At 43.8% G+C, this 25,260-nt stretch overlaps 2 protein-coding genes across 2 annotated transcripts in view; one reads left to right on the top strand and one right to left on the bottom strand.

Annotated features, from left to right (window-relative positions):
• exosc5 (exosome component 5) overlaps positions 1-6,481 on the top strand; it is a 21,022-nt gene extending 14,541 nt beyond the window's left edge. Inside the window, exon 6 of the mRNA XM_048522360.1 lies at positions 6,059-6,481. Within this exon, the coding sequence (XP_048378317.1) occupies positions 6,059-6,157 (99 nt within the window). The 3' untranslated portion in view covers positions 6,158-6,481. The remainder of the gene's footprint in view (positions 1-6,058) is intronic.
• Positions 6,452-25,230, bottom strand: tmem91 (transmembrane protein 91). The gene is made up of 4 exons (XM_048522359.2): positions 24,831-25,230; positions 17,700-18,178; positions 10,933-11,082; positions 6,452-8,980 (listed from the first exon to the last, which is right to left on the bottom strand). Exons 2-4 carry the CDS (start codon positions 18,129-18,131, stop codon positions 8,822-8,824), a joined length of 741 nt encoding a protein of 246 aa, XP_048378316.1. The 5' UTR covers positions 18,132-18,178; positions 24,831-25,230; the 3' UTR covers positions 6,452-8,821.
• Positions 25,231-25,260: the final 30 nt, after the last annotated feature.

Consider the following 25,260-nt stretch of genomic DNA (forward strand, 5'->3'; position numbering starts at 1 on the left):
AGCTTTCTGTGGCTCAGAACCAGATTGTCACTGAATTTCAGCAGCTGTCACAAAGTGAAATAACTGCACGATGGAACCTGAATATTGAAGGTCACTTTATTTAGAAAGGGCAAGAAGCTAGGAGAAGGTGGAGGGGTTGTTCTGTTAATTAATGATAGCATTACTATGATAGAGAGGCATGATCCACAGGAAACAAGGATGTAGAAGCAATTTTAGGTGATGAGAAATGATAAAGACAAGAAATCTGTTGTGGGAGTGGTGTACAGACTCCCTAATAGTAGCTAAAGTATAAAAGAAGAAATCATGGGAACTTGTTAGAAAGGTACAGCATAGTGGATTTAATCTACATGTAGACTGAAAAATCAGATGGGCAGAAGTAGCCTAGATGAGTTCATAGAATGACTGTAGGATAGTTCTTAGAACGTCATGCTTCAGAGTCAACCGGAGAGCAGTCTACTCTAGACCTGGTATTGTGTAATGCAGTCAGATTAATTAGTAAACCTATAGTGAAAATATCTCCAGGGTAGCTGTGAACATAATATGGTTGGATTTCCATTCATTTTGAAGGAGACAAGCGGATCTAAGACTGGTGTTTTAAAGTTGACTAGAGGCAATTATGAAGCGAGTAGATCTGAATGAACTAAAGTGAACTGGGAACTAGGGTAAGGGATAGGTCAATAGAGATGCAGTGGTGGATATTTCAGAATGTATAGAATAGTTACGTTCCAACGAGAAAGAGAAATTGCATAGGAGGACTCCTATTCTGTGGTTAACTTAAAAATATTAAAGCTTGTATCAACCTTAAAGGTGAAGTGTATAATGGCACAGAGGTGGGTGGGAAGTCAGAGATTGGACTGAATATACAAAGGCAAAGAGTGTTCAAAAGATTAACAAGGAAGATTAAATTAGAGTAGGAGAGAAAGCTAACTAAAAGTATAAAGCCAATTTCTATAAATATTAGTTAACAAAGCGAGTATTGGCTCTACAGAAAGTGAGTCTAGGGAAGTAAAAAGTACGGTGATGACAGATTTTCCATTTTTGGCAAAAGGATAAAAAGTAAATTTTTTTTTAAATGGCATGTCATGAATAGAAAGTTGGCTAATGGACAGAAAACATTGAGTGGGGATAACGGATAACTTGGTGTGAAGCTGGATGAACACAGCAGGTCAAGCAGCATCAGAGGAGCAGGAAAATTTGACGTTTCGGGTTGAGACCCTTCTTCAGAAATGGGGGAGGGGAAGGGGGTTCTGAGATAAATAGGGAGACGGGGGGGGATAAGGGGTTCTTTTTCAAATTGACAACTTGTAATCAGTGGGGTTCCACAGTGATCATTGCTCCGGCCGCAATGGTTTACAATATAGATTAGTGACTTGGAGGAAGGAAGGGAATGTACTGTAGTCACATTTGTACATGACACAAAAATAGGTGGAAAGGCAGGTGGACAAAAAGTTGGCAAACAGTATATTGTGGGAAAATGTGAAGTTCATTTTGGAAGGCAGAACAAAAGAACAGTATTATTTAAAGTAAGAAAAACTGCAGAAAGCTGTAACACAAAGGGACTTGGGGTACTTGTGTATGAAAAATAGAAAACTAGCACATAGGCAGCAGGTAATCAGGAAGGCTCATGGAATGTTGGCCTTTATTTCAAGGGATTTGGTGTGTATGAATAAGGAGGTCTTGCTGCAACTGTGCAAGATGCTGGTGAGACCACATCTGGAGTACAATGAGCAGCTTTCATAGAACAATACAGCGCAAAACAGGCCCTTCGGCCCTTGATGTTGTGCCAACCTGTGAACTAATCTAAGCTCCTCCCCCTACACTATCCCATCATCATCCATATGCTTATCCAAGGACTGTTTAAATGCCCCTAAAGTGGCTGAGTTAACTACATTGGCAGGCAGGGCATTCCACGTCCTTACCGCTCTCTGAGTAGAGAACCTGCCTCTGACATCTGTCTTAAATCTATCACCCCTCAATTTGTGGCTATGCCCCCTCATACAACCTGATGTCATCATCCTCGGAAAAAGGCTCTCACTGTCCATCCTATCTAATCCTCTGATCATCTTCAATAGAATCCCTCCAGATTAGAAGCAGGTCATTTGGCCCCTTGAGTCCATATCGACCCCCTGAAGGGCATCTCATCCCACTCCCCTCCTCTATCCCTGTAGCCCTGCATTTCCCATGGCTAATCTACCTAGCCTGTAGATTCCTGGATACTATGGGCAATTTAGCATGGCCAATCTATGTAACCTGCATATCTTGACTGTGGGAGGAAACCCACGCAGACACAGGGTGAATGTGCAAACTCCACACACAGTCACCTGAGGCTGGAATCGAACCCAGGTCCCTGGCACTGAGAGTCAGCAGTGCTACCCACTGAGCCTCTGCTGCTTTGAATCCCTTACTTGGAGATCTATGTTATTTCATTGAAGACAGTTCAGTGGAGAGACTAAGATGATCCCCTAATTGTCTTTTGAGCGAAGGCTAAACCGTTTGGGATTTCATTCACTGGAGTTTCAAAGAATGAGAGGTAATCTCATTGAAATACACAGGATTATTAGGGGACTTGACAAGGTAAATGCTGAGAGATGTTCCCCTCATGGGAGAGTCTGGTAGCATAGTCTGAATAAAGGGGCACCAATTTAAGATTGAGATAAGGAGGAATTTCTTCTCTTGGAAGGTTGAGAGTCTTTGGATCACCTTGCCACAGAGAGCTGTGGGAGCAGAGTCTATGTGTATATTTAGGCCTCATATAGATTCTTGACAAGTTGGGGTATCAAGAATTAGGGGAAAATGCAGAAAAGTGGATATGAGGAACGTCGGGTCAACCATGATCCTATTGAATGGCAGAGCAGGCTCAAGGGACTGAATGACCTGTTTCTGGTTCTATTTCATATGGTCTGAAATGGTACAAGATTACAAAGCTTTGAGAGGCAAAGGAATCATCCAGTGCATGAACTGCAAAAGGTTCCTATGTAGTTACAGCAAGTAATTCAGGAAGCAAATAAAATATTTTCATTTATTGAAAACAAAATTGAATACAGAAGTCGGGAGGTTGTATGTTGCTTCTTGAGTACTGTGTACAGTATTAGCTTTTCCAAAAGAAGAATGTAAATTTAAAGTTCAGAGAAGTTTACTACAGAAGTTGCTGGAAACGTTCAGCTGGTGTGGCAGCATCTGCGAAGGAAAAATTCAGAGTTAACACTTTGGGTCCACTGATCCTTCCCCAGAACTTTGATGCTGCCAGACCAGCTGAACTTTTCCAGCAAACTTCTGTTTTTGTTTCTGATTTACATCATCCGTAGCTCTTTCGGTTTTTTTACCTGGAATGGGCAAGTCATCTTTGCGGGGTCTAGACAGGGTGGATGTCAAAAGAATGCTTTGTCTTGTGGGAGAACCTAGAATTAGGGAGTTGCTCATTAAAAATGAGAGATCAGCCATTTAAGCGAGAGATGAGGTGATTTTACTTTTATCCAAGAATTGAGAGTCTTTGGAACACTCTTCCTGAGGGTGGTGGAAGCAGAGTCTTTGAATATCTTTAAGGCAGGGCTTTTTTTGTAGGCAAAAGGTGCAAAGTTATCAGAACTAGGCAAGAATGTGAAGAAGTCAGAACAGCCATGATTGTATTGAATGGCAGTGCAGGCTCCAATTCATATGTTAAAATGTAAAGACATTGTCAGAGAAGGCCATGTGAGAACAGTGCTGGTTGGAGAGTGTCGGTGTACGGTAGACAGGGCACTGACAATGTAGATTATATTGTGCACATCCTGGTTGAAGGGTTAAAAGGGAATTGAAAATCTAAGTGAGCACTTGTACTGAACGTTGAAGTCTAATATTGGTGTGGCCACTAGCTTCTGGTGAAAATCTGTTAATTAGATTGTGCTGTAATTAGCACTTCAATGCAAATTAATTCTGTTAGAGAAAAGGCTTTGATTATTTCTTTTCATCTACAGTCTTCCCACTAACCTCTTGATGAATAATTAAAAATTAAAGAGATATAACATCAAATTGAACACTCGTCCTGTTGTTGAAGAGGTCTGTGCCATCCTGGTTAGTGACAAAGCACTTGGGATTGAGGTATGGGGAGGGGAGAGTTAACTATTGTAAACTTGCTTTTTCTGTCTCTTCCTCTTCCTCACCGTATCTTCCCATCCCCACCCGACCCCCAACCTCCCTTTAATGTCTCATTTATAAATTAGCATCTCCCACAATGCACCTTTCCCTTGGGAGATGTTGTACTGCAGTCCCTGAAGTACAGTTTGAACCCAATCTGATTCCGAAGTAAGCGTGATACCAACTGAGCCCCAACTGAAACTTTAATTAGCTGAGGCTGTTTGTAATGACCTTGTTTCCTCCTCTAGCTGATGTTGACCAACTGGGTACAGGCCATGGATGGCATTTAGCATCTTGCTAGGTCTGTGTGACTCAACACTGCCTTCACCCATAGGATAATAATCTTAATAATTGTGCAAATAGTCTTTTTAGTTTTTTTCTTCTTGATGTTTTCTTCGCTCAACTCCATATGCTTGCAACGAGAGCCTCTCTGAATCCAGTATCTGTCGGTTCTAATTACCCTTTAATAATCTACAAGTACATGGGCTGAATCACAGACTGGATCATTTGTAAAGTACTGCAGGGTAGAATTCTGGGCACTTCCTGCTTAACGTTGCACGCAGTGTGGCATTCTGTCTTCTGCTGTGAACAAGTTCTGTGCCAATGCGGCATGTGGTTTCATTAACAAGCGTGCAGGCTTATTGCTCTCTCACCTCTGAACTTTCTCAGTCTTCAGCCGCTTTCTCAGAAAAGATGGTCTGAAGTGTGACTTGAAGTGGCAAGAAACTTGCGTGGTTGGTCAGCTGCACTCGGACTGCACAGCTGTGAGCGTTCATGTTTGCAGTGAATGTGCAAAAGGATGATACCGAAACTCTGAAGTTATGACCATCAGGGAATATTGAATGGGTTGCTTCTCTCTTCCGTTTTCTCAACAACAAAAAAGCATGAGGCAAAAGGGAGACTTTCCTAGAGATCTTGATCATTTGATGGGTTTGATAAATTAGCTGTAAAGAAGCTGTTTCCGATTCTAGAGAATCCAAAATGTAAGGGGACATAGTTATAAAATAGTCAGTTATCATTTCAATAGAGAGATCTGGAGAAATGTATTTACCAAGAGAATGGTCAGAATGTGGAAGTTAAAGTGGAGTATTTTGAGGCAATTAACTGCATGTAAATTAAAACTCCGTACACATGAGGGAGAACTGAATTGAAGGTTTGGTTAATGGGATTAGATGATGGAGGGTAGGGAAAAGCTCATATAGAGCATTAACTCCAGCAACAACAACTGATTGCTTGTATTTGTAACCTGTTTCAAGTATTGTCAGACATTTCATTGTTTGTGCAGTAGTGTTGACCAATAACATGAGACACCGAGCAATGTAGAGGTGACCCCAGAAGCTTGGTGCAAGAGCATGTGAATCTAAGAAAGGAAGCTGGCAAGATTTTGGGAAGATGTGCTTGGGCAATAGGCAGCTGATGACACTGGCTTTCTGTGGTAATCTAAAGTCCAAAAGGTACAAGAGATCAAAATTGGAGGTGTGCGTTGATCTTGGAGAGTTGGAAGTAACATGCCTCGTAATTTTTTTCATTTAGTATGTCTGCTCATTAAAGTATGTGGGCCTTCAAATCTTTTCACACAGCCCCATATACAGTAACTTGGGGGTACTTGGCTAGTTATAAGGAATATTAGTTTTATAACTGGACATGGTGTCAGAGATAGAGTATGGACAGGTGTGGAAGTGTTGTGATGAACAGGTTATTTCTGCGCTGTAAATTCTGGATAATAGACGTGATTTAGCTAGTCCCTGCCTTCCCATTCCGCTCTGTACAGTTTTCTAATTATCCCAAGCTGCCTGTTATCACTGCTGATATTTTATATTTGTACTATTGCCTTCCTTTAATGTTTAGTTTTTAGAGTGGTCTATCCCTTTGCCTGGAATCCTGTTAGGAAGTGGGGGAAGGCAATCTCCACGATGTTGCTAACGTTCTTTGTCTCTTCACATAGCTCCAACAGTGTGTTGCAATGTGCCAGAAAGCTGCAGAGAAAATCTTCCAATTCTACAGGGATTCGGTGAGCAGGAAATACTCAAAAATGAGTGACTAGTAGAGGCGGGAGCAGTAAAATGCTAAGGACCTTCAACAAAGCCAAGAGCCCTCCAGTTCAGAATGAAGCCAACAGACAGTCTCTTGTGGAGGGTGTTGAATATTCTCTGCTTGTGTCATGGTCCTGAGCCCTCCGTGATCACTGTTGGTCAATCCTTTGAATATCTGTGGGTATTCTGAGCTGGTCTGAGAGAATCAGTAACTCTCAGCTATTTCAGCACTGTAGTGCATTACATGCTGTAAGTTATATACGTGCAAAGCATGTGTCTGGGAGTCAGGAAGAAGTAACTTTTTTAAAAATAAAGTTTAATGCTTAAGAATTACAGTTTTGTTTCATCTAATTCTACAATTTCCATTCTGTTCAGGTCTCAGAAATAGTAGTTACAACAAATAAAATTCTAGTTTGTTTATTCATTTGCAGTCATTGGCAAATCTGGTCTAAATGCCAGCCCTGGGATCACTACTTTCATGTCAGATTTAAATGGCTGTTCCTGCCTTCTGTATCTCAGCAACAGAGTAGTCGCCTTAATATTACAAGGTGTGGAACTGGATGAACATAGCAGGCTAAGCAGCATTAGATTGAGCAGGAAGGCTGACGTTTCGGGCCTAGACCCTTCAGAAAAAGCAGCCTTGTGCCAGTTTTCTGTCTTCATCCTGATGGTGCCAACTGTCTCCAGGGTACAGGCAGCCGGGATGTCTGCTCACCCCAGGGTGCACATTACTCAGGATACTGTCTCCAGGGTACAGTTTGCTGAGGGCACTCACTATCCCCAAGGTGGGGCCTGACCATCTGCTGTCTCTCCCGAGGGTGCGTGTTCCCTGAGGCATTGTTCTCCCCTGATTTGGCCAGGGTGCGGGCTGCCTGGCTGCTGGCTTACCCTGATGTGCACACCGGTTTGCCTGGGGCACTCACTGTCCCTGGGGTGCATGTTGCCTGGGGCACTCTGTTGCAGGGGATCCAAATCATAATGCCTAGGATAACACTGCTGTATGGTAGGGGTAAGATTTAGCAGTGGACCTTATTGAAACTGGTGAAGCTGCAAGGGGGTAATTTTTGTATTTAATGTAGACTGGTCTTCAACATGAGCTATGATTCTCTGCTTGGGTTTAACAAAGTTCCTCAAATCCCCCTGAAAGAGTGAATGCATATTATGGCCTCCATGGGGTTGGGTATTAATAGAGATTATTATAATTTATGCCTCCACCATAGCTGTATGGTGTTACCAAGACACACAGCATCTTTTAGTAAAGATTTATTCACAGTATCTCCTCAAACTCCAAGAAGGTCAAGGTCAGTGAGTCTACAGAAAACACCACCACCATGGCTCACACCCCTGATTTGGATAAGGTATTATCAAGTACCTTCTTCATCACTAGGTCCAAACCCTAACACTCTAATATCTCATGGACATACCTTCACAAAAGACAATAACTCTTTAAGAAGGAAACCATCATTGTTACCTACTCAACGGTAACTAGGGATAAGCCATAAATATCAACATTGCTAATTACGCCCACATCTCCAGAACGAAATGTCCAAACAAAAACCTTGTGCAATATTATGATAGTGAGTGTAGTTGATGTCATATTTCTCATTTAAAAAGTGCTTTCAGTAAATTTAGTGTTAGTTCAAATGTAGATTGCCCGGTTCTTTATTCACGTCTGTGCCAAACACCCTGCCTCGAAATCGAAAAGTTTTTAGCTCTTGCACTTATCTTAGTTGCTGCAGTCTATTCCAAATGATTAGCAGCAGCAAGTGAGTGCAGTTAATGTATCTGTTTCTGGCACTGGGGGGAGGAGAAAAAAAATGAGCCCTTGATGTAGAGCTCTAGAAAAAGTCTGCTGAGCCTGTGGGTTTGCTTTCAATGTGCTTGATTGCAGAGGAGTTGCACTCTAGTTCCAGAAATGTTTTACTTTGGCTGCCAATATTTTGCAAGTTTTGGAAGCTAACAAAGTACTGCAGGTGCACTCTAACTAGCATCTTGGAATTAACAATATCTCAGTATATTTATACTCCATATACGTGCTTTGAAATAGTCACTGTGGTTATGTGGGAAATACACAAGCCAATTTGCGTACCACAAGCTCCCACATGACAATGACCCGGTTACCTATTTCTGATCAGCAGATGATGCACAAACATGAGTCAGTACAATCGAGGTGAACTTCCTTGTTCTTAATGGTGCCATGGTAGCTCTTACAGCCATCTGAGAACGGGTGTTAGTTTAATATCTCACTCTAAAGGTAACAGCTCCGGCAGTGTATTACGCTCCCAGTATTGGCATTGGGTGTGTACTCAAATCTGGAGTGAGACTTGAAACCATAATCAGACTTTTGAAACTCTGTTACAGATGATTATGAACATACAACATGATGGAGAACTCTGATCCTGGATTTAGTCCAGGCTGTCTGAAGGTGAATCCTTCCATTTATTGTCAATCGAACCAATTGTTGGATCAGTGAAATGGCTGTACTACTGTAGCAAGGTGTTCCACAAAAGAGCTTGAGTTCCATTCATTCCCTGCAGCCAAGTGTGTTGGTTATCTTTAGACAGATGGTAGCTGATTCTCCTGATGGACTGACTAGTATCACAGCCATGCGGGAGTCAGAAAATTGTCCAGTGAGTCTCTCCTGTCACTTTCAGCTCACATGCCAGGCCCCAGTACTACGAGTGGCCGTTCTTTGCCATGTATATCACCAGAGCCACCATGCCTCCAATGTAGGTGCAGACCCCAAGAGCAATAGAACAGATGGCTGTGCACAGAGCTTTCCTGGAGGCTGAGCTGGCCTGCCGATAGTCCCCTTTGGCTGTGGCTTTGCTGGTCTGCAGGGCACAAGATCAAACAGATAATTGTTGCATAGAAGGAACAAAAACCGAGATGCAGTGAAGGTTATTTCCATTTCCTGAGGAATGAAGACATTGGAAGCTGCTTGTTCAACAACAGCCTATGTTTACATAGCACCTTCAATGTTAAAACGTCCCAAGGTGCCTCACAGAAAACAAACTTTACAGTGAGCCACATAAGATGAGCTATTAAGACACAATTCTTTTTAGGAAGTATCTTAAAGGAGGTCGTAAATGGGAAAGTTGACCGAGGAAATTCAAGAGACATTGGTGTGGTAGTTAAAATTGGGCATGTTCAAAAGGCCACAGTTGGAGAATTTCATTCCATTTAAAAGAGCTGAATGGCTGATGAAGTTTGACTACTGCGATTCCACACTGTCAACAACAAGAAGCGGAGATGTTTCTAGTAAGGTGCCCTTTCACCTTTAATGAAGCAGGTAGCTGGGAATTCAGGAGCTAGAGCAGGCCATTCAGGCCCTAGACACTGCCCATTTATTCAATCAGACTTCATTTGTACCTCAGCTCCGTTTACTTGCTCCATATCTGTTTACAGAATTGTTACAGTGCAGAGGAAAGCCATTTGGTCCATTCAGTCTGTACCAGCAATATTTGTTATTGATTAATAAAAATCTTATCAATCTCTCTGGAAATCTCTAATTGACATCCAGAACCTACAGACATTTGAAGGAGGAGCTCCCAGACTTCTGCTGTATTGAGTGTGAAAGCATGCTGCCTGGCTTCAGGCTTTGACTGTTCACTTCTCATGTCAAATTAGTGTGCCTACATCCTGGAACTCCTCCAGCAGAGGAGGTAGTTTCTCTGTATCAAGACCTTTAATCAGGTTCTTCAGTGCTCTGCCTAAGGGCAGGTCCAACCTGCAGCACAGCAATCTCTGTCAAGTTAGCGCAAAAGGCCAGGTCCCAAATCCACTGAACCCAAAATGGGCTTGAGTTGACCCATGAATTGGCACCAATCTGATATGGGCCAGATATCCAACCAATGAAGCCAGCCAGTGCTCTACACCACGACTCCATCTGCCAAATCCGAGGAGTCCAAGTCACTATGATATCATACATTCTTATATGCATGTTGCAGATAGGACCTATGAATAGTAACAGCAATAGATGCTCCAATTTCTTTCGATCTGGGCAGACCAGGAATTTCTCCACCCTTACCATCTGTGATTGATGTGTTAGAAGAGATGAGGAATTTCCCCTCTGAGGGTAGTGAACCTGTGGCATTCTTTACTGCAGGGGGCTGTCGAGGTTGGGTCATTAAGTATAGGCAAGGGTCCGATACACAGATTACTGACCAGTAACTGAATCAAAGATTAAGGTCGTGAAGTGGAATTTAGGATGATCAGATTGGACATGAACCTATTGAATGGTGGAGCAGTCCCAAATGGGCTGAATGCTCCCACATCTTGTGGTCAGATTTACAAATCAGCATTCAACCTCAAACACAGACAAAAACAGAAATTGCTGGAAAAGCTGCGCAGGTCTGGTAGCATCTGTGGAGAGAAATCAGAGTTAATGTTTCAGGTCCAGTGATGCTTCTTCAGAACTGATGTTCTGTGAGTTCTGAGGAAGGGTCACTGGACCTGAAACACTAACAATGAGTTCTCTGCATAGATGCTGCCAGGCCTGTTGAACTTTTCCTGCAGTTTCTGATTTCCAGCATCCGCAGCTCCTTGTTATTTAATTTTCAACTTTGTTGTCAAATCTCGGTGTGGAACTGAACTTGGGCCTTCTGGCTCAGAGGTAGAGATGCTACGTACTGTGCTAGATAAGACCCCCTCAGTTATATTAAACAGCTCAATTAGTTCGCATCTCAATCTTCTAAACTCCAGATTACAAAACGCTGATGTGATCTATTCTCACAAATGAAACCTGGAATACTTCAGCAAGAATACGAAGAAAACGGCATCTTACCTTCTGTGATAAGTAAAATGCAGCAATTCCCATTGGCCAGAAACAACAGAGCATTGAGAAGATGGCAAGTCCCAGGTAATCCTGGGGAATGTTGAATGAGAGTGTGCTGTCACTGTCACTATCGCTGTCTCCGTCATTGTAGTAATTACTCTGTGACAACATCAATATCATAGAATCAGAATCACAATCCCTACAGGGCAAAAGTAGGCCATTCAGCCCATCCAGTCCACACCGACCCCCACAAAGAGCATCCCACCCAGATCCACTCACTTTCATTATCCCTGTAACCCATCATTTCCCACAATCAATCCCCCTAACCTGCACATCTTTGGACTGTTGGAGGAAACTCTTGCAGACACAGGGAGAACTTGGAAACTCCACAAAGTCACCTGAGGGTGGAACCAAACCCAGGTCCCTGGCGTTGTGAGGCAGCAGTGCTAACCACTGGGCCCCATGCTGCTTCTGACCATCGTGACCACAAATACTGTCAGGGTGAAATATGACACTATGGAGGAGTGGTTTTCACCTATGGGTCCACGTTCAAATTCACCACAAACTCCGACAATGATGTGCAGTTATATAGTGCTTTAATGTAGAAAAAGTATCTACGGATGACTTGCTGGATATCAAGTCATATTGAGAATGGTAATGAAAAGATTGGCTGTTGGAACAGCCATTTAAGATTGAGCTGGGAAAGGTTGTAGTCACTCAAAGGGTTATGAATCTTTGGAATTCTGTACCCCCGAGAGCTATGGATTCTCTATTGTTGAACATATTTAAGGCAAGGATTGATGGGGTTTTTGGTGTCTCAGGGAATCAAGGGTCACAGGAAGTGGGTGGGAAAGTGAGGCTGAAGCCCAAGATTGATTATGATTGCATCGAATGTTTGAATAGGCCTGAGGGGCCGAATGGTCCATCCCTGCTCCTCTTTAAGCGGGCATTGAATGATTATTTAGATGGAAATAATGTGTAAAGTTGCAGGGAAAAGACAGGAAATTAGCAGTCGGTAACAATGCTCACTTGGAGAGCTGGTTCAGACATGATGGGCCAAATGACCTCCTTCTATGCTGTAATACTTCTGTGATTCTGTTTTCTGTGTTGTTGCGATTGAGCTCATGTAAAATATCCAAACACATAAATTAGGACAGTTAGAATTTAAAAGAAAAGATATATTTTAGGAAGGTTTATTGCAAAAAATTAAGTCATTTATATAACATGGAACACAGAACATTACAGCACAGTACAGGCCGTTCAGCCCTCAATGTTGCGCCGACCTGTGAAACCAATCTGAAGCCCGTCTAACCTACACTATTCCATTATCATCCATATGTATATCCAATGACCATTTAAATGCCCTTAAAGTTGGCGAGTCCACTACTGTTGCAGGCAGGACATTCCACGCCCTTACTACTCTCTAAGTAAAGAACCTACCTCTGACATCTGTCCTATATCTATCACCCCTCAATTTAAAGATATGTCCCCTCGTGCTAGCCATCACCATTCGAGGAAAAAGGCTCTCACCGAAACCCTATCTAATCCTCTGATCATCTTGTATGTCTCTATTAAGTCGCCTCTTAACCTTCTTCTCTCAGCCTCAAGTCCCTCAGACTTTCCTCATAAGACCTTCCCTCTATATCAGGCAACATCCTGGTAAATCTCTTCTGCACCCTTTCCAGTGCTTCCACATCCTTCCTCTAATGCGGCGACCAGAACTGTATGCAATTCTCCAAGTGTGGCCACACCAGAGTTTTGTACAGCTGCAAAATGACCTCATGGCTCCGAAACTCAGTCCCTCTACCAATAAAACCTAACACACTGTACGCATTCTTAACAATCCTATCAACCTGGGTGGCAACTTTCAGGAATCTATGCACATGGACACCGAGATCTTGCTGCACCTCCACACTACCAAGAATCTTACCATTAGCCCAGTACTCTGTATTCCTGTTACTCCTTCCAAAGTGAATCACCTCACACTTTTCCACATTAAACTCCATTTGCCACCTCAGCCCAGCTCTGCAGCTTATCTATGTCCCTCTGTAACCTGCAACATCCTTCCACACTATCCACAACTTCACTGACTTTAGGGTCATCCGCAAATTTACTAACCCATCCTTCTACGCCCTCATCCAGGTCATTTATAAAAATGACAAACAGCAGTGGCCCCAAAACAGATCATTGAGGCACACCACTAGTAACTGGTCTCCAGGATGAACATTTCCCACCAACCACCACCCTCTGTCTTCTTACAGCAAGCCAATTTCTGATCCAAACCGCTAAATCACCCTCAATCCCATGACTCCATATTTTCTGCAATAGCCTACCGTGGGGAACCTTATCAAATGCTTTACAGAAATCCATATACACCACATCAACCACTTTACCTTCATCCACCTGTTTGATCACCTTCCCAAAGAACTCAATAAGGTTTGTGAGGCACGGCCTCCCCTTCACAAAACCGTGTTGACTATCCCTAATCAAATTATTCCTTTCTGGATGATTATAAATCCTATCTCTTATAATCCTTTCCAACAGTTTACCCACAACCAAAGTAAGGCTCACTGGTCTGTAATTACCAGGGTTTTCTCTACTCCCCTTCTTGAACAAGGGGACAACATTTGCTATCCACAAGTCTTCTGGCACTATTCCTGTAGACAATGACGACATAAAGATCAAAGCCAAAGGCTCTGCAATCTCCTCTCTAGCTTCCCAGAGAATCCAAGGGTAAACCCCATCCGGCCCAGGGGACTTATCTATTTTCACACTTTCCAGAATTGCTAACACCTCCTCCTTATGAACCTCAAACCCATCTAGTCTAATAGCCTGTATCTCTGTATTCTCCTCGACAATATTGTCTTTTTCCTTGGTGAATACTGACAAAAAAATATTCATTTAGCGCCTCTCCTATCTCTTCGGACTCCACGCACAACTTCCCACTACTGTCCTTGACTGGTCCTAATCATACTCTAGTCATTCTTTTATTCCTGAAGAATAAAAGGCTGCATCCAAAACAACACAGTACCATGTCAGGACACTCCAAAACAATATGTAGCCAATTAATTACTAACCAAATGAGATACTTGTGTAGGCCAGGAGAACAAGGAATGGTACATTGCAAAATCCTACAAGTAGCAAATAGAACCATGCAGTCGTTAAGGAAAGCATTCGGCTCATTGAATCCATGCCGGCTCTCAGTGGAGCAGAGCAATCCCAGTTCCAATCCCATTCCCAAACAATTGATCATCTCCACTTCCATCACGTTCATAGGTAGCTGGTTCCACAGTCATAAAGTCATAGAGTAACACAGCAAGGAAGCAGCTCTTTCAGTCCAACTTGTCCATGCCAGCCAAGTTTCCCAAACTAAATTTGTCCCATTTGCCTGTTTTTGGCTCATATCCCTCTAAACCTTTCCTACTCATGTACCCATCCAAATGTCTTTTAAATGTTGTCACTGCACCTGCATCTACCACTTCCTCTGGCGGCTCATTCCACATATGAACCACACTCTGTGTGAAAAAGTTGTCCCTCAGGTCCCTGTTAAATTTTTCTCCTCTCTCCTTAAAAATGTGCCCTCTGGTTTTGAACTCACCCACACTAGGGAAAAGACCTTTGCTGTTCACCTTATCTATGCCCCTCATGATTTTATAAACCTCTATGAGTCACCCTTCAACCTGTTACACTCCATTGAAAAGAATCCTAGCCTATCTATCTAGCCTCCCACTTTAACTCAAACCCTCCAGTCTGAGTAACATCCTGGTAAATCTTTTCTGAACAATGTCCAATTTAATAATATCCTTCCCATGGCTGGGCAACCAGAACTGCACACAGTACTCCAACAGTGACCTCATGAATGTGCTGTACAACCTCAACATATTGTCCCAACTCCTTTACTCAATGGTCTAAGCAATGAAGGCAAGTGTGCTAAACACACTCTTCATCACCCTGTCTACCTGTGTTGCAACTTTCAAAGAACCAAGTATCTGAACCTCTAGGTCTCCCTGGTTCTATATCAGGTTTTAAACTTAAAAGGATCCATCAACCAAGTTTCTTATTAAAGAATTGTGGGTTTATTATTTAATCAAAAATTATCCAATAAAGATGCAACAATTGATGAACTTATATAGTCAATAATACTTAAAAATTTACACTTACAAACATCCCCAGCTGATATTTGTAAATAAACACAAAGATGTTTTAGAAAGAGAGGAAAAGAGACTGGCTTTCTGAGCCATTACCACTCACTATGTAGGAGAGTTCTTCCTCAAACTCTCACTGCATCTCTTGCCCAGAACTTTAAATTGATGTTCCTCAGTATGTACCATCAGCTGAATGGAACAGCTATTCTTTACCAGCCTTAGCTAAATCTGTCCTGATCTTGTGCTGTCAATTTAAATCATGGAAAAGTAAAAAGTACCTAAAGAAAGGCTTGCATTTAAATAGCACATCTCCTGAATGCAGACACTCTGCTTGACAGCCAATGAGACACTTTTTAAGTGTGGTCACTATTACAGGAAACACAAACACCAATTTGTACATAGCAGACTCCCACAAAGAGAAATGTGACAATGACTAGATCATCTGTTTTAACAATGTTAGTTGAAGCATTAAGGACATGAGGTCTCTCCCAATACTCTGCCTGTTTAAATTCACCCCTGTCCCAAACACTAAATGCACCACAGGGCAAGATGGAAGGTTCTGCCTCAATCTTTCCGATTCTTTCTCATTTCTGCTGTTTTTGTCTGTCTATCACTTTCTGTTTCTTTCATTCTTTCTTTCTGTGTCCCCTTGTCTCTCTCTGTCTGTCTTTCTCTCTTCTAACTGACCATCTCTCCCTTTCTTCCTCTTACCTCTCTCACTGTCGAATGAGGAAGGGATCTTATAGAAATCTATAAAATTCCAACAGGACTTGACAGAGTAGACACAAGAAGGATGTTCCAGATTCCAGGGAGTTGAGAACCAGGAATCACAGTCTAAGGATGAGGGGTAGGCCATTTAACATTGAGTTATAGGGTCTTACAGCATGGAAACAGACCCTTTCATCTAACCAGTCCATGCCAATCGTGTTCCCAAAAGAAACTAGTCCAACCTGCCTGTGCTTGGCCCATATCTCTCTAAACTTTTTTGCTATCTATGAATTTATCCAAACATCTCTTAAACTCCACCACTTTCTCTGGCAGCTCATTCCACACATCCACCACTCTGTAAAAATGTTGTTCCTCATGTTGTTTTTCCTTCTTTCCCCTCTCATGTTAAAAATATACCCTCTAGTCTTGAAATCCCACAGGGAAAAGATCCTTGTCATTCACCCTATCTATGCCTCTCATGATTTTATAAACTTCAGTAAAGTCACCCCTCAATCTCCGACACTCTAGTGAAAAATTGCCCAGCCTTTCCGACCTATTTTTATATCTCAAGCCCACCATTCCACGTCACATGCTGGTAAGTCTTTTCTGAACCATCTCCAGTTTAGAGAAACTTCTTCACTCAGAGGGTGGTGAGAACATGGTGTTCTCTACCACAGAAAGCAGATCAGGCCAAACATTGAATACTTTTGAGAAGGAGATAGATATAGTTCTTAGGGCAAAAGGGGATCAAAATGTTTGGGGCAGAAAATGGGAACAGGGAGCTGAGTTGGATGATCAGCCATGATCATATTGAAACATTGAAAATTGGGACAGGGCAGGAGCAGGGCATTCGGCTCTTCAAGCCTGTGCCACCATTCAGTATGAGTCTGACTGATATTGAATGGTGCTGCAGACTCAAAGGGCCAAATGGCCTACTCCTGCTCTTATTTTCTATGTTTCTTCCTCTTCATCTAATCTCTCTTTCTTCCTCTTTTGCTCTGTCTGTTTTCATTCCTTTCCCTCTTTCTTTTTCTCAGTCTACCTGAGCTCTTATAAACTACTTACAGATTTCATCGGGTTTTTGCTGCTGTAAATTTCTCTCTAATGTTACTGTATTCCCAAGGGAACTAATTAAATAATTCCCAGTTATTTCAATCATGTGGATTATTGCTTTATTTCACAGAAGTGAATAATTAGGGAATTATTGCAAAAATCAATAGCTTTGAAGATAAATTAATAAAAGTGAGTTTAATGTTGAGTGAGAGAAGTATAATTCTCTCATCAAACTCTGAAAATATCTTAAATTTCCCAGGCACAGAGAGTTACTTTGAAAGAAATATTGAGATTAGAACAAGCATCTTTTCAGACATAACAAGGTGGAGAGCTGGATGAACACAGCAGGCCAAGCAACATTAGAGGAGCAGGAAGACTGACATTTCAGGCCTAGGCCCTACTTTTCAGTCAGGAGGGCTGTAGTTGCTCAGTCATTGAATACGTTTCCACTAGTAGGAGAGACTAGGGCCTGAGGGCACAGCCTCACGGTGAATGGGCGACCCTTTAGGATTGAGACAAGGAAGAATTTCTTCAGTTGGAGGGTGGTGAATCTGTGGAACTCATTGCCTTAGAGGGCTATGGAGGCCAAGTCATTGAGTGTATTTAAGACAGAGATAGATATATTCTTGATTAGTAAAGGGATCAAAATTACAGGGAGAAGGCAGAAGAATGGAGTTGAAAAACAAAGCAGCCATAATTGAACAGTGAAAAAGACTCAGTGGGCCGAATGGTCGAATTCTGCTCCGATATCTTATGGTCTTCTGTTCAAGCCAGAGATTGATAGATTTCTAAATACAATAGTAAAGATATCTAGGGATACAGGAATATCGGGGAAAACATTTCCCACATTCCCAACATGGAATCATTTACCTGTGTCTCCGGAAATGAAAGGTCTTCCACATCAATTGAGACGGTCGGAACTTTTGCCTTGCCATCCAATTCCAGAACCTTGGGCTCCATGGAATTTCTGATCTCCTGATCCCCGGGCCTGTTCTCAATGAAAGTGGTCTCGGTGCAGTGTTTGAGGCTTGCCCAGATCCTTGGATCTACACGAGGCATTGGACAGTAGACAGACTCCACAGTGTTCTGCAGTGAGCATGTGTCCAGGAGCTGTGGCACCGAATGGAAGTCCATGCTGATGGGAGAGTTGCCCAGACCCCGCTGGCTGCAGATCGGCAAGCAGCCATGGGGAGATATAGGCCCCTCCTGGGCTGAGGTTCCACCAAGCAGTACATGAGTAAACGGTTTGCTATTCATCTGGTTTCCTAACAGAGGTCTCTGTAGCTCACACAGATCTTCCATTCTGTCAGAGTGTCTTCCTCCCAATATCAATAGATGCTCTGCATTGTCTGTTAAACAAAATAAGTTTCTTTTCCCTTAAAAATTGAACAGTTGAAATCTTCAAGTTTTCTTAAAGAATATAGTGCGATTATGGTTCTTGTAACATGATGTAACGTTTCCCTGCATTTGGGCCACAGGGTCTGGGTTCAAGTTTCACTTGTGCTGGGGGAATCTCATAACATATCTGACCGTGTTAAGCAAAAGAGATGTACCTTCAGAGTTTTCAGAGCTCCTGCTACATTGTAGTAGTGACCCTACCTCTGAGCCTAATGCCTGGGTTTAAATCCCACCTGTTCTAGAGGTGAGTATGAACTGGTCGATGAGAAAATAACATTGGTGCTCTAGCCCACTTCACAATCAATCCTTTGCTTTTTGGAAGTGGGTCTATTGATTAAATGTAAGAAATGGCTTCAGAAAAAATTACAAGTGGATGTTACCAGAACAGGGTTTGAGCTATAGTTAGAGGCTGAGTCGGCTGGGGCTATTTTGCCTGAAATGCCATAGGCTGAGGGGTGAACTTATCAAGGTTTATAAAATCACGGGGGGCATGAATAAGGTGAATAGCCAAAGTCGTTTTCCCTGGAGAGAGGAGTCCAAAACTAGAGGGGCATCGATTTACGGTGAGAGGGGCAAGATTTAAAAGGGACCTAAGGGGCAATGTTTTCATGCAGATGGTCGTTTGTGTATGGAACGCGCTGCTAGAGGAAGTGGTGGAGGCTGGTACAGTTCCAACATTTAAAACATTTGCATGGGTACATGAATAGGAAGGGCTTTGAAGGATATGGGCCAGTTGCTGGCAAATGGGACTGGATTAGGATATCTGATTGACATGGACAAGTTGAACCAAAGTGTCGGTTTCTATGCTGTGTGATTCTATGACTCCATACATGCAACAGCCAATGTGCACTCAGCAAGCTCCCAAAAACAGCAATCTACTAATAGACAGAGGTAATGGGAACTGCATTGCTGGAGAATCCAAGATAGCAAGGTGTGGAGCTGGATGAACACAGCAGGCCAAGCAGCATCAGGGGAGAAGGAAAGCTGACATTTCAGGCCTAGACGCTTCTTCAGAAAATGTTCATTTTCTGAAGAAGGGTCTATGCCCGAAACATCAGCTTTTGTGCTCCTGAGATGCTGCTTGGCCTGCTGTGTTCATTCAGCTCCACACCTTGTTATCTACCAATGGCCACATAATCTGTTCTGGTGATAACAACTCAAAGTACAAACTCACTAGATCTGATAACATCTGTGGAGAGTGAGACAGAGTTGATGCTTCAAAGTCCAAAGTGATTTTAACGGGGATATTCCTTATATTGCAGTGCTCCATAATGGGCACTGCCTGGACTGTCTGCAAGCCCTTGAAAGAGGAATCCCATGGAAACCTATACCCAGTCTTGGGGCTAATGGGAACAGCAGATGCTGGAGAATCCAAGATAACAAAGTGTGAAACTGGATGAACACAGCAGGCCAAGCAGCATCTCAGGAGCACAAAAGCTGATGTTTCGGGCCTAGATCCTTCATCAGAGAGGGGGATGGGGAGAGGGTTCTGAAATAAATAGGGAGAGAGGGGGAGGCGGACCGAAGATGGATAGAGGAGAAGATAGTTGGAGAGGAGAGTATAGGTGGGGAGGTGGGGAAGGGATAGGTCAGTCCAGGGAGGACGGCCAGGTCAAGGAGACGGGATGAGGTTAGTAGGTGGGAAATGGAGGTGCGGCTAGAGGTGGGAGGAGGGGATAGGTGAGAGGAAGAACAGGTTAGGGAGGCGGGGACGAGCTGGGCTGGTTTTGGGATGCAGTGGGGGAAGGGGAAGAGCTGGGCTTGGTCGAGAACGCTCTTGACCGTGTCTCCCGCATTTCCCTCAACTCATCCCTCACACCCCGCCCCCGTAATAATCACCCTAAGAGAATCCCCCTCATCCTCACATACCACCCCACCAACCTCTGGATACAATGCATCATCCTCCAGCATTTCCGCCATCTACAATCCAACCCCACCACCCAAGACATTTTTCCATCCCCACCCTTGTCTGCCTTCCGGAGAGACCACTCTCTCCATGATTCCCTTGTCCACTCCACACTCCCCTCCAACCCCACCACACCCAGCAGTTTCCCCTGCAACCGCAGGAAATGCCACACTTGCCCCCACACCTCCTCCCTCATCCCCATCCCAGGCCCCAAGATGACTTTCCATATTAAGCAGATGTTCACCTGCATATCTGCCAATGTGGTATACTGTATCCATTTTACCCGGTGTGGCTTCCTCTACATTGGGGAAACCAAGTGGAGGCTTGGGGACCACTTTGCAGAACACCTCCGTTCGGTTCGCAATAAACAACTGCACCTCCCAGTCCCGAACCATTTCAGCTCCCCTCCCATTTCTTAGACGACATGTCCATCATGGGCCTCCTGCAGTGCCACAATGATGCCACCTGAAGGTTGCAGGAACAGCAACTCATATTCCGCTTGGGAACCCAGTAGCCCAATGGTATCAATGTGGATTTCACAAGCTTCAAAATCTCCCCTTCCCCCACTGCATGCCAAAACCAGCCCAGCTCGTCTCCTCCCTCCACTGCTTCCCAAAACCAGCCCACTCGTCCCCACCTCCCTAACCTGTTCTTCGTCTCACCTATCCCGTCCTCCCACCTCAAGCCGCACCTCCATTTCCCACCTACTAACCTCATCCTGCCTCCTTGACCTGTCCGTCCTCCCTGGACTGACCTATCCTCTCCCTACCTCCCCACCTATACTCTCCTCTCCACCTATCTTCTCCTCTATCCATCTTCGGTCTACCTCCCCCTCTCTCCCTATTTATTTCAGAACCCTTTCCCCAGTCCCCTCTCTGATGAAGGGTCTAGGCCCGAAACATCAGCTTTTGTGCTCCTAAGATGCTGCTTGACCTGCTGTGTTCATTCGGCGACACACTTTGTTATCCCAGTCTTAGGGCAATGGGTAATAACAACCGAAAGAACCGCGGATGCTGTAAATCAGGAAGACAGACAGAAGTTGCTGGAAAAGCTCAGCCGATCCAGCAGCATCTGTGAAGAGAAAAGTAGAGTTAATGTTTTGGGTCCAATACTGAGGAAGGGTCACTGGACCCGAAACATTAATTCTGATTTTTTTCTCCACAGATGCTGCTGGATCTGCTGAGCTTTTCCAGCAACTTCTGTTTGTGTAAGGGCAATGGGTGGTGGTTTGTGACCTTAGAGAAGGTTTGGGAAAGTGGGGTTGAGGTTTAAAGGACATGTGGTTAAGGAGAAAAAGACAACCATCTCGTCAGGGATGAGATAACAAAGTGTGGAGCTGGATAAACACAGTAGGCCAAGCAGCATCATAGGTGCAGGAAAGCTGATGTTTCGGGCCTAGGCCCCTCTTCAGAAGGGTGTCTTTGGTTGCAGATGTTTCCTCAGCCTGCTAGGTAACATCGCCAGTGCACCTCCAGTGAATCATCGGTTTCTGTCCCACTTGTTATTAATAATATGCCTCAGTTTGCTGGGGTGGTCAGCATCACTTCTGGCTCTGTTTCTCAGTGATTTGTATATCGGGTCCAGTTCAGTGTGTTTATTGATGGAGTTCAGGATGGAATGCCAGGCCTCCAGGAATTCCCTGGCGTGTCTCTGTTTGGCTTGTGCTATTATGGATGTGCTGTCCTGGTCAAATTCGTGTCATTCTTTGTCCGTCTGTATTGAGACCAGTGAGAATTGGTCATGTCTCTTGATGGCTAGTTAATGTTCGTGTCAGTTTTCTTCCAGTTTGGCCAATGTAATGCTTCTCACAGTCCTTGCATGGCATTATGGTAGTTTTATTGGTTGTGGGTATGGGATCCTTTACATTCGTCAGTAGCTGTCGCAGTCTGCTTGTTAGTTAGAGCACTACCCTGATACTTAGGGATCTGAATAGTCTTTTGGCCACCTCTGATGTGCCGCTGATGTACAGTAGGGTGATTTGTATGTCTGGCCGTGTTGCATCTTCTTGTTGTGCTTTTTGGGTATCCATTCCTTTTAAAAACTCAGTGTATGTGCTCCTGTTCTGGTTTGCGCAATCCTGGAATTGCACAATTGCTTGAGCCAAATAGAGACACGCCAGGGAATTCCTAAAGGCCTAACATTCCAACCAGAACTCCATTAACAAACACATCGAACTGGACCCGACATACAAACCACTGAGAAACAGAGCCAGAAATGATGCCAACCACTCCAGCAAACCGAGGCATATAAATAACAAGCGGGATAGAACACCAATGCTTCACTTCAGGCGCACTGACGATGCAGGGTGACAAAGCATCTGCAATCAAAAACACAGGCTCAGTGAGCAGGTCTACAGCCTCATGTTTTCACTTTTGGCTGTATCCTGCACTCCAGCTTATGTCTCTCTTTCAGGCTTTGTCATTCATATCCAAAAATACCTTTCCTCTGAAACCGTCGCTCTTCTGTGTGGCACACATTTCCAGCAATCTCGCCAATGACTCAATTAGCTGAAAGTGCAGAGAGCGGAGAGAGAGTGTACAGTTTAACAGAGCTGTGCCAAGCACTCTTGTGAATAATGAGGCCTTTACAAGACTGCATGAGTCAGTCGTCAGCAGGTGGAAAAAAACAGTGAAATAACTCGGCAAAAAAACAGTTACACACTCCCACACAACAACAGATAGATGTAGCGAGAGACAGGAACTCAATCAACACCTTCCACATCTACATATCCACACCCAACATTCCCCAGCACAGGGAGGCACAGGCATAAAAGCATACATCCCCAGACATAACTTCAGCATACAGACTAACACACCGACACACACACAGATGTAGAGACAGAACCCACCCCAATACAGACTCATAACTCTCCACCACACTCCCCAACATCAAGACATGTATGTATTCACACAGAGACACATAGACACATGAATACACACACCCACACACAGTGACACTCCTCTACCTACACTACCCGACATGTAGACAGATGTAGAGAGACATACAAACCCTCCGACATGCACACTCATCCACACAGAGACAGAAAGACACAGATATATAACTCCCACACCCACACTTCCCAGTACATACACAGACATGCATGCAGAGATTTCTGTATTGGCAAACACACAGAGATAAATGCACATAGACGTATAACCCCCAACACAGGCAAATCAACACCCACACTCCTCCACATAAATTCATATAGAGACATACTCACAGAGACACATAGAGAGATACAGACACACACCACCATACTCACACACTTTCACTTGTACACAGAGATACAGGCAGAGACAAATTCAGGCAGTCAGGCACCCAGACACACACCACTACACCCTCACATCCACACGCTTTCACATGTGTTCAGAGATACACACAGAAATAGATTCACACAGACACAGACACATAAAATCAGAGGCACAAAATCACACACTGATAGACGAGGTAAACAGATAAATATAAAACAAAAAACTCCAGATGCTGGAGATCTGGAAAAAAAATGTAGAAATTGCAAGAGAACTCAGCAGGCCTGACAGCATCTGTGGGGGAGAAAACAGAGTTAACATTTCGAACCCAATGGCTGTTTATCAGAACTAAGACATTCCTTTATACCGCAGAGCTCTGTAGTGGGCACTGCCATGGGTGAAAAGCATAGAGCAACAATTGAGAAGGAAGGCATCCCATCTCTGAGAAGGTGCTCCTTTGTTATCTATCCAGCATGTCCTTCAAAACCCAAACCCAGCAGGTCTGATGAGAATATACAGACATAATCACACAAACAGACATGCAGTCTGACAATTATACAAACGCACTATCTCATACAAACACACACATGCATAGAACATAACCCCCACCCCCTCTTTGTCTCTCTACCTTCTTTTCCTCTTTTAAGATGCTTTTAAAAATCTACCTCTTTAACCAGCCAACCTTCAGCTTTTGTGCTCCTGAGATGCTGCTTGGCCTGCTGTGTTCATCCAGCCTCACATTTTATTACCTCTTTAACCATTTGACTTAAAATCTCCTTTTGTAGTTTGCTGTCAAAATTTGTTTCATGATAGCTGCCTTGAAATACCTTGAGGTATTTTATCACATTTTAGACGCTACATCAACACATTGTTATTGAAAGCGAGAAGAAACAGGTGGATTAACAGGACGGTATAGAGAGAGTAAGGAACTAGAACTACAAAAGAGAGATTAACGCGATAACGGAATAGAGAGAATGGGTCCAAACAGAGGGACAATGTGGGAGTCCTGCGAACTGGGTGAGACTAATTTTGTTCGTTGCCTTTCTTTCCCGCACTCTCATACAGGCACCGACAGACCCACTGTGCACTCGCAGCATTTTCTGCCTGCGATTTAGATTCTGCAAGTTGAACTTGTTTTCTGCAATTTGGCCGCGGAGTCGGTCTTAAGAGATTGAGAATAAGACGCAAGAGAGTGGATTTAAGGGGAAATTGTTCTCACCGACAGGGAGATGCGGAAATCTGAGACTCAGCGCCTGAAGAGGAGGTAAAAAAGAACCCCTCAGCACATTGAATGTAACTGCTCGGATTTGGGTGTGGAGTGCAGGAACCCACAGGGATATGGACCAAGTGCCTGGGAAGTGGGGGTCAGGCTGGAGGGATGTGTGTTGGCTGGCAATTTGATTAGGAATCAAAGGGATGAAGGAACAGAGAGATAACTGAATGACTTACCAGGAGACGCTAGGAGAGATGTGCAATGAGCTCAGCTATCAGGATCACCGTTTCTCTGAACAAACCCTCTTCAGGAACGAGCTTCCCGTCACCCAAGTGATAACGAGCTCAGCCCTGAGCAGCAACAAGACTTAGCCGTTGAAAGTTTTCTGAAATAGAGACCTTTGAATCCAGTCGTTCATCAAGGGCAGTCTTGCCAAACTACCCCTTCAATTAATCCTGTACTTGCCACTGAGTGAGGGGCTCCTCCTTGGTCCTAGTGCCTACACTGCTCTCCTCTGGCACTGTTATTAGGGGATGTGCCAACTGAACGGGGCTGTTTTCTGTCTGCGGAGGTGACTGCTGCAGATTGTTCTAACTTTCGAGCCTGGGATGCCAGGGATTGTTCCCTGGAGCCATGTTGGAGTACTGGAGACAGGCACTAGCTGCG

Source organism: Stegostoma tigrinum, chromosome 39 (assembly GCF_030684315.1).
Source record: "Stegostoma tigrinum isolate sSteTig4 chromosome 39, sSteTig4.hap1, whole genome shotgun sequence".
Taxonomy (NCBI): Eukaryota; Metazoa; Chordata; class Chondrichthyes; order Orectolobiformes; family Stegostomatidae; genus Stegostoma; species Stegostoma tigrinum.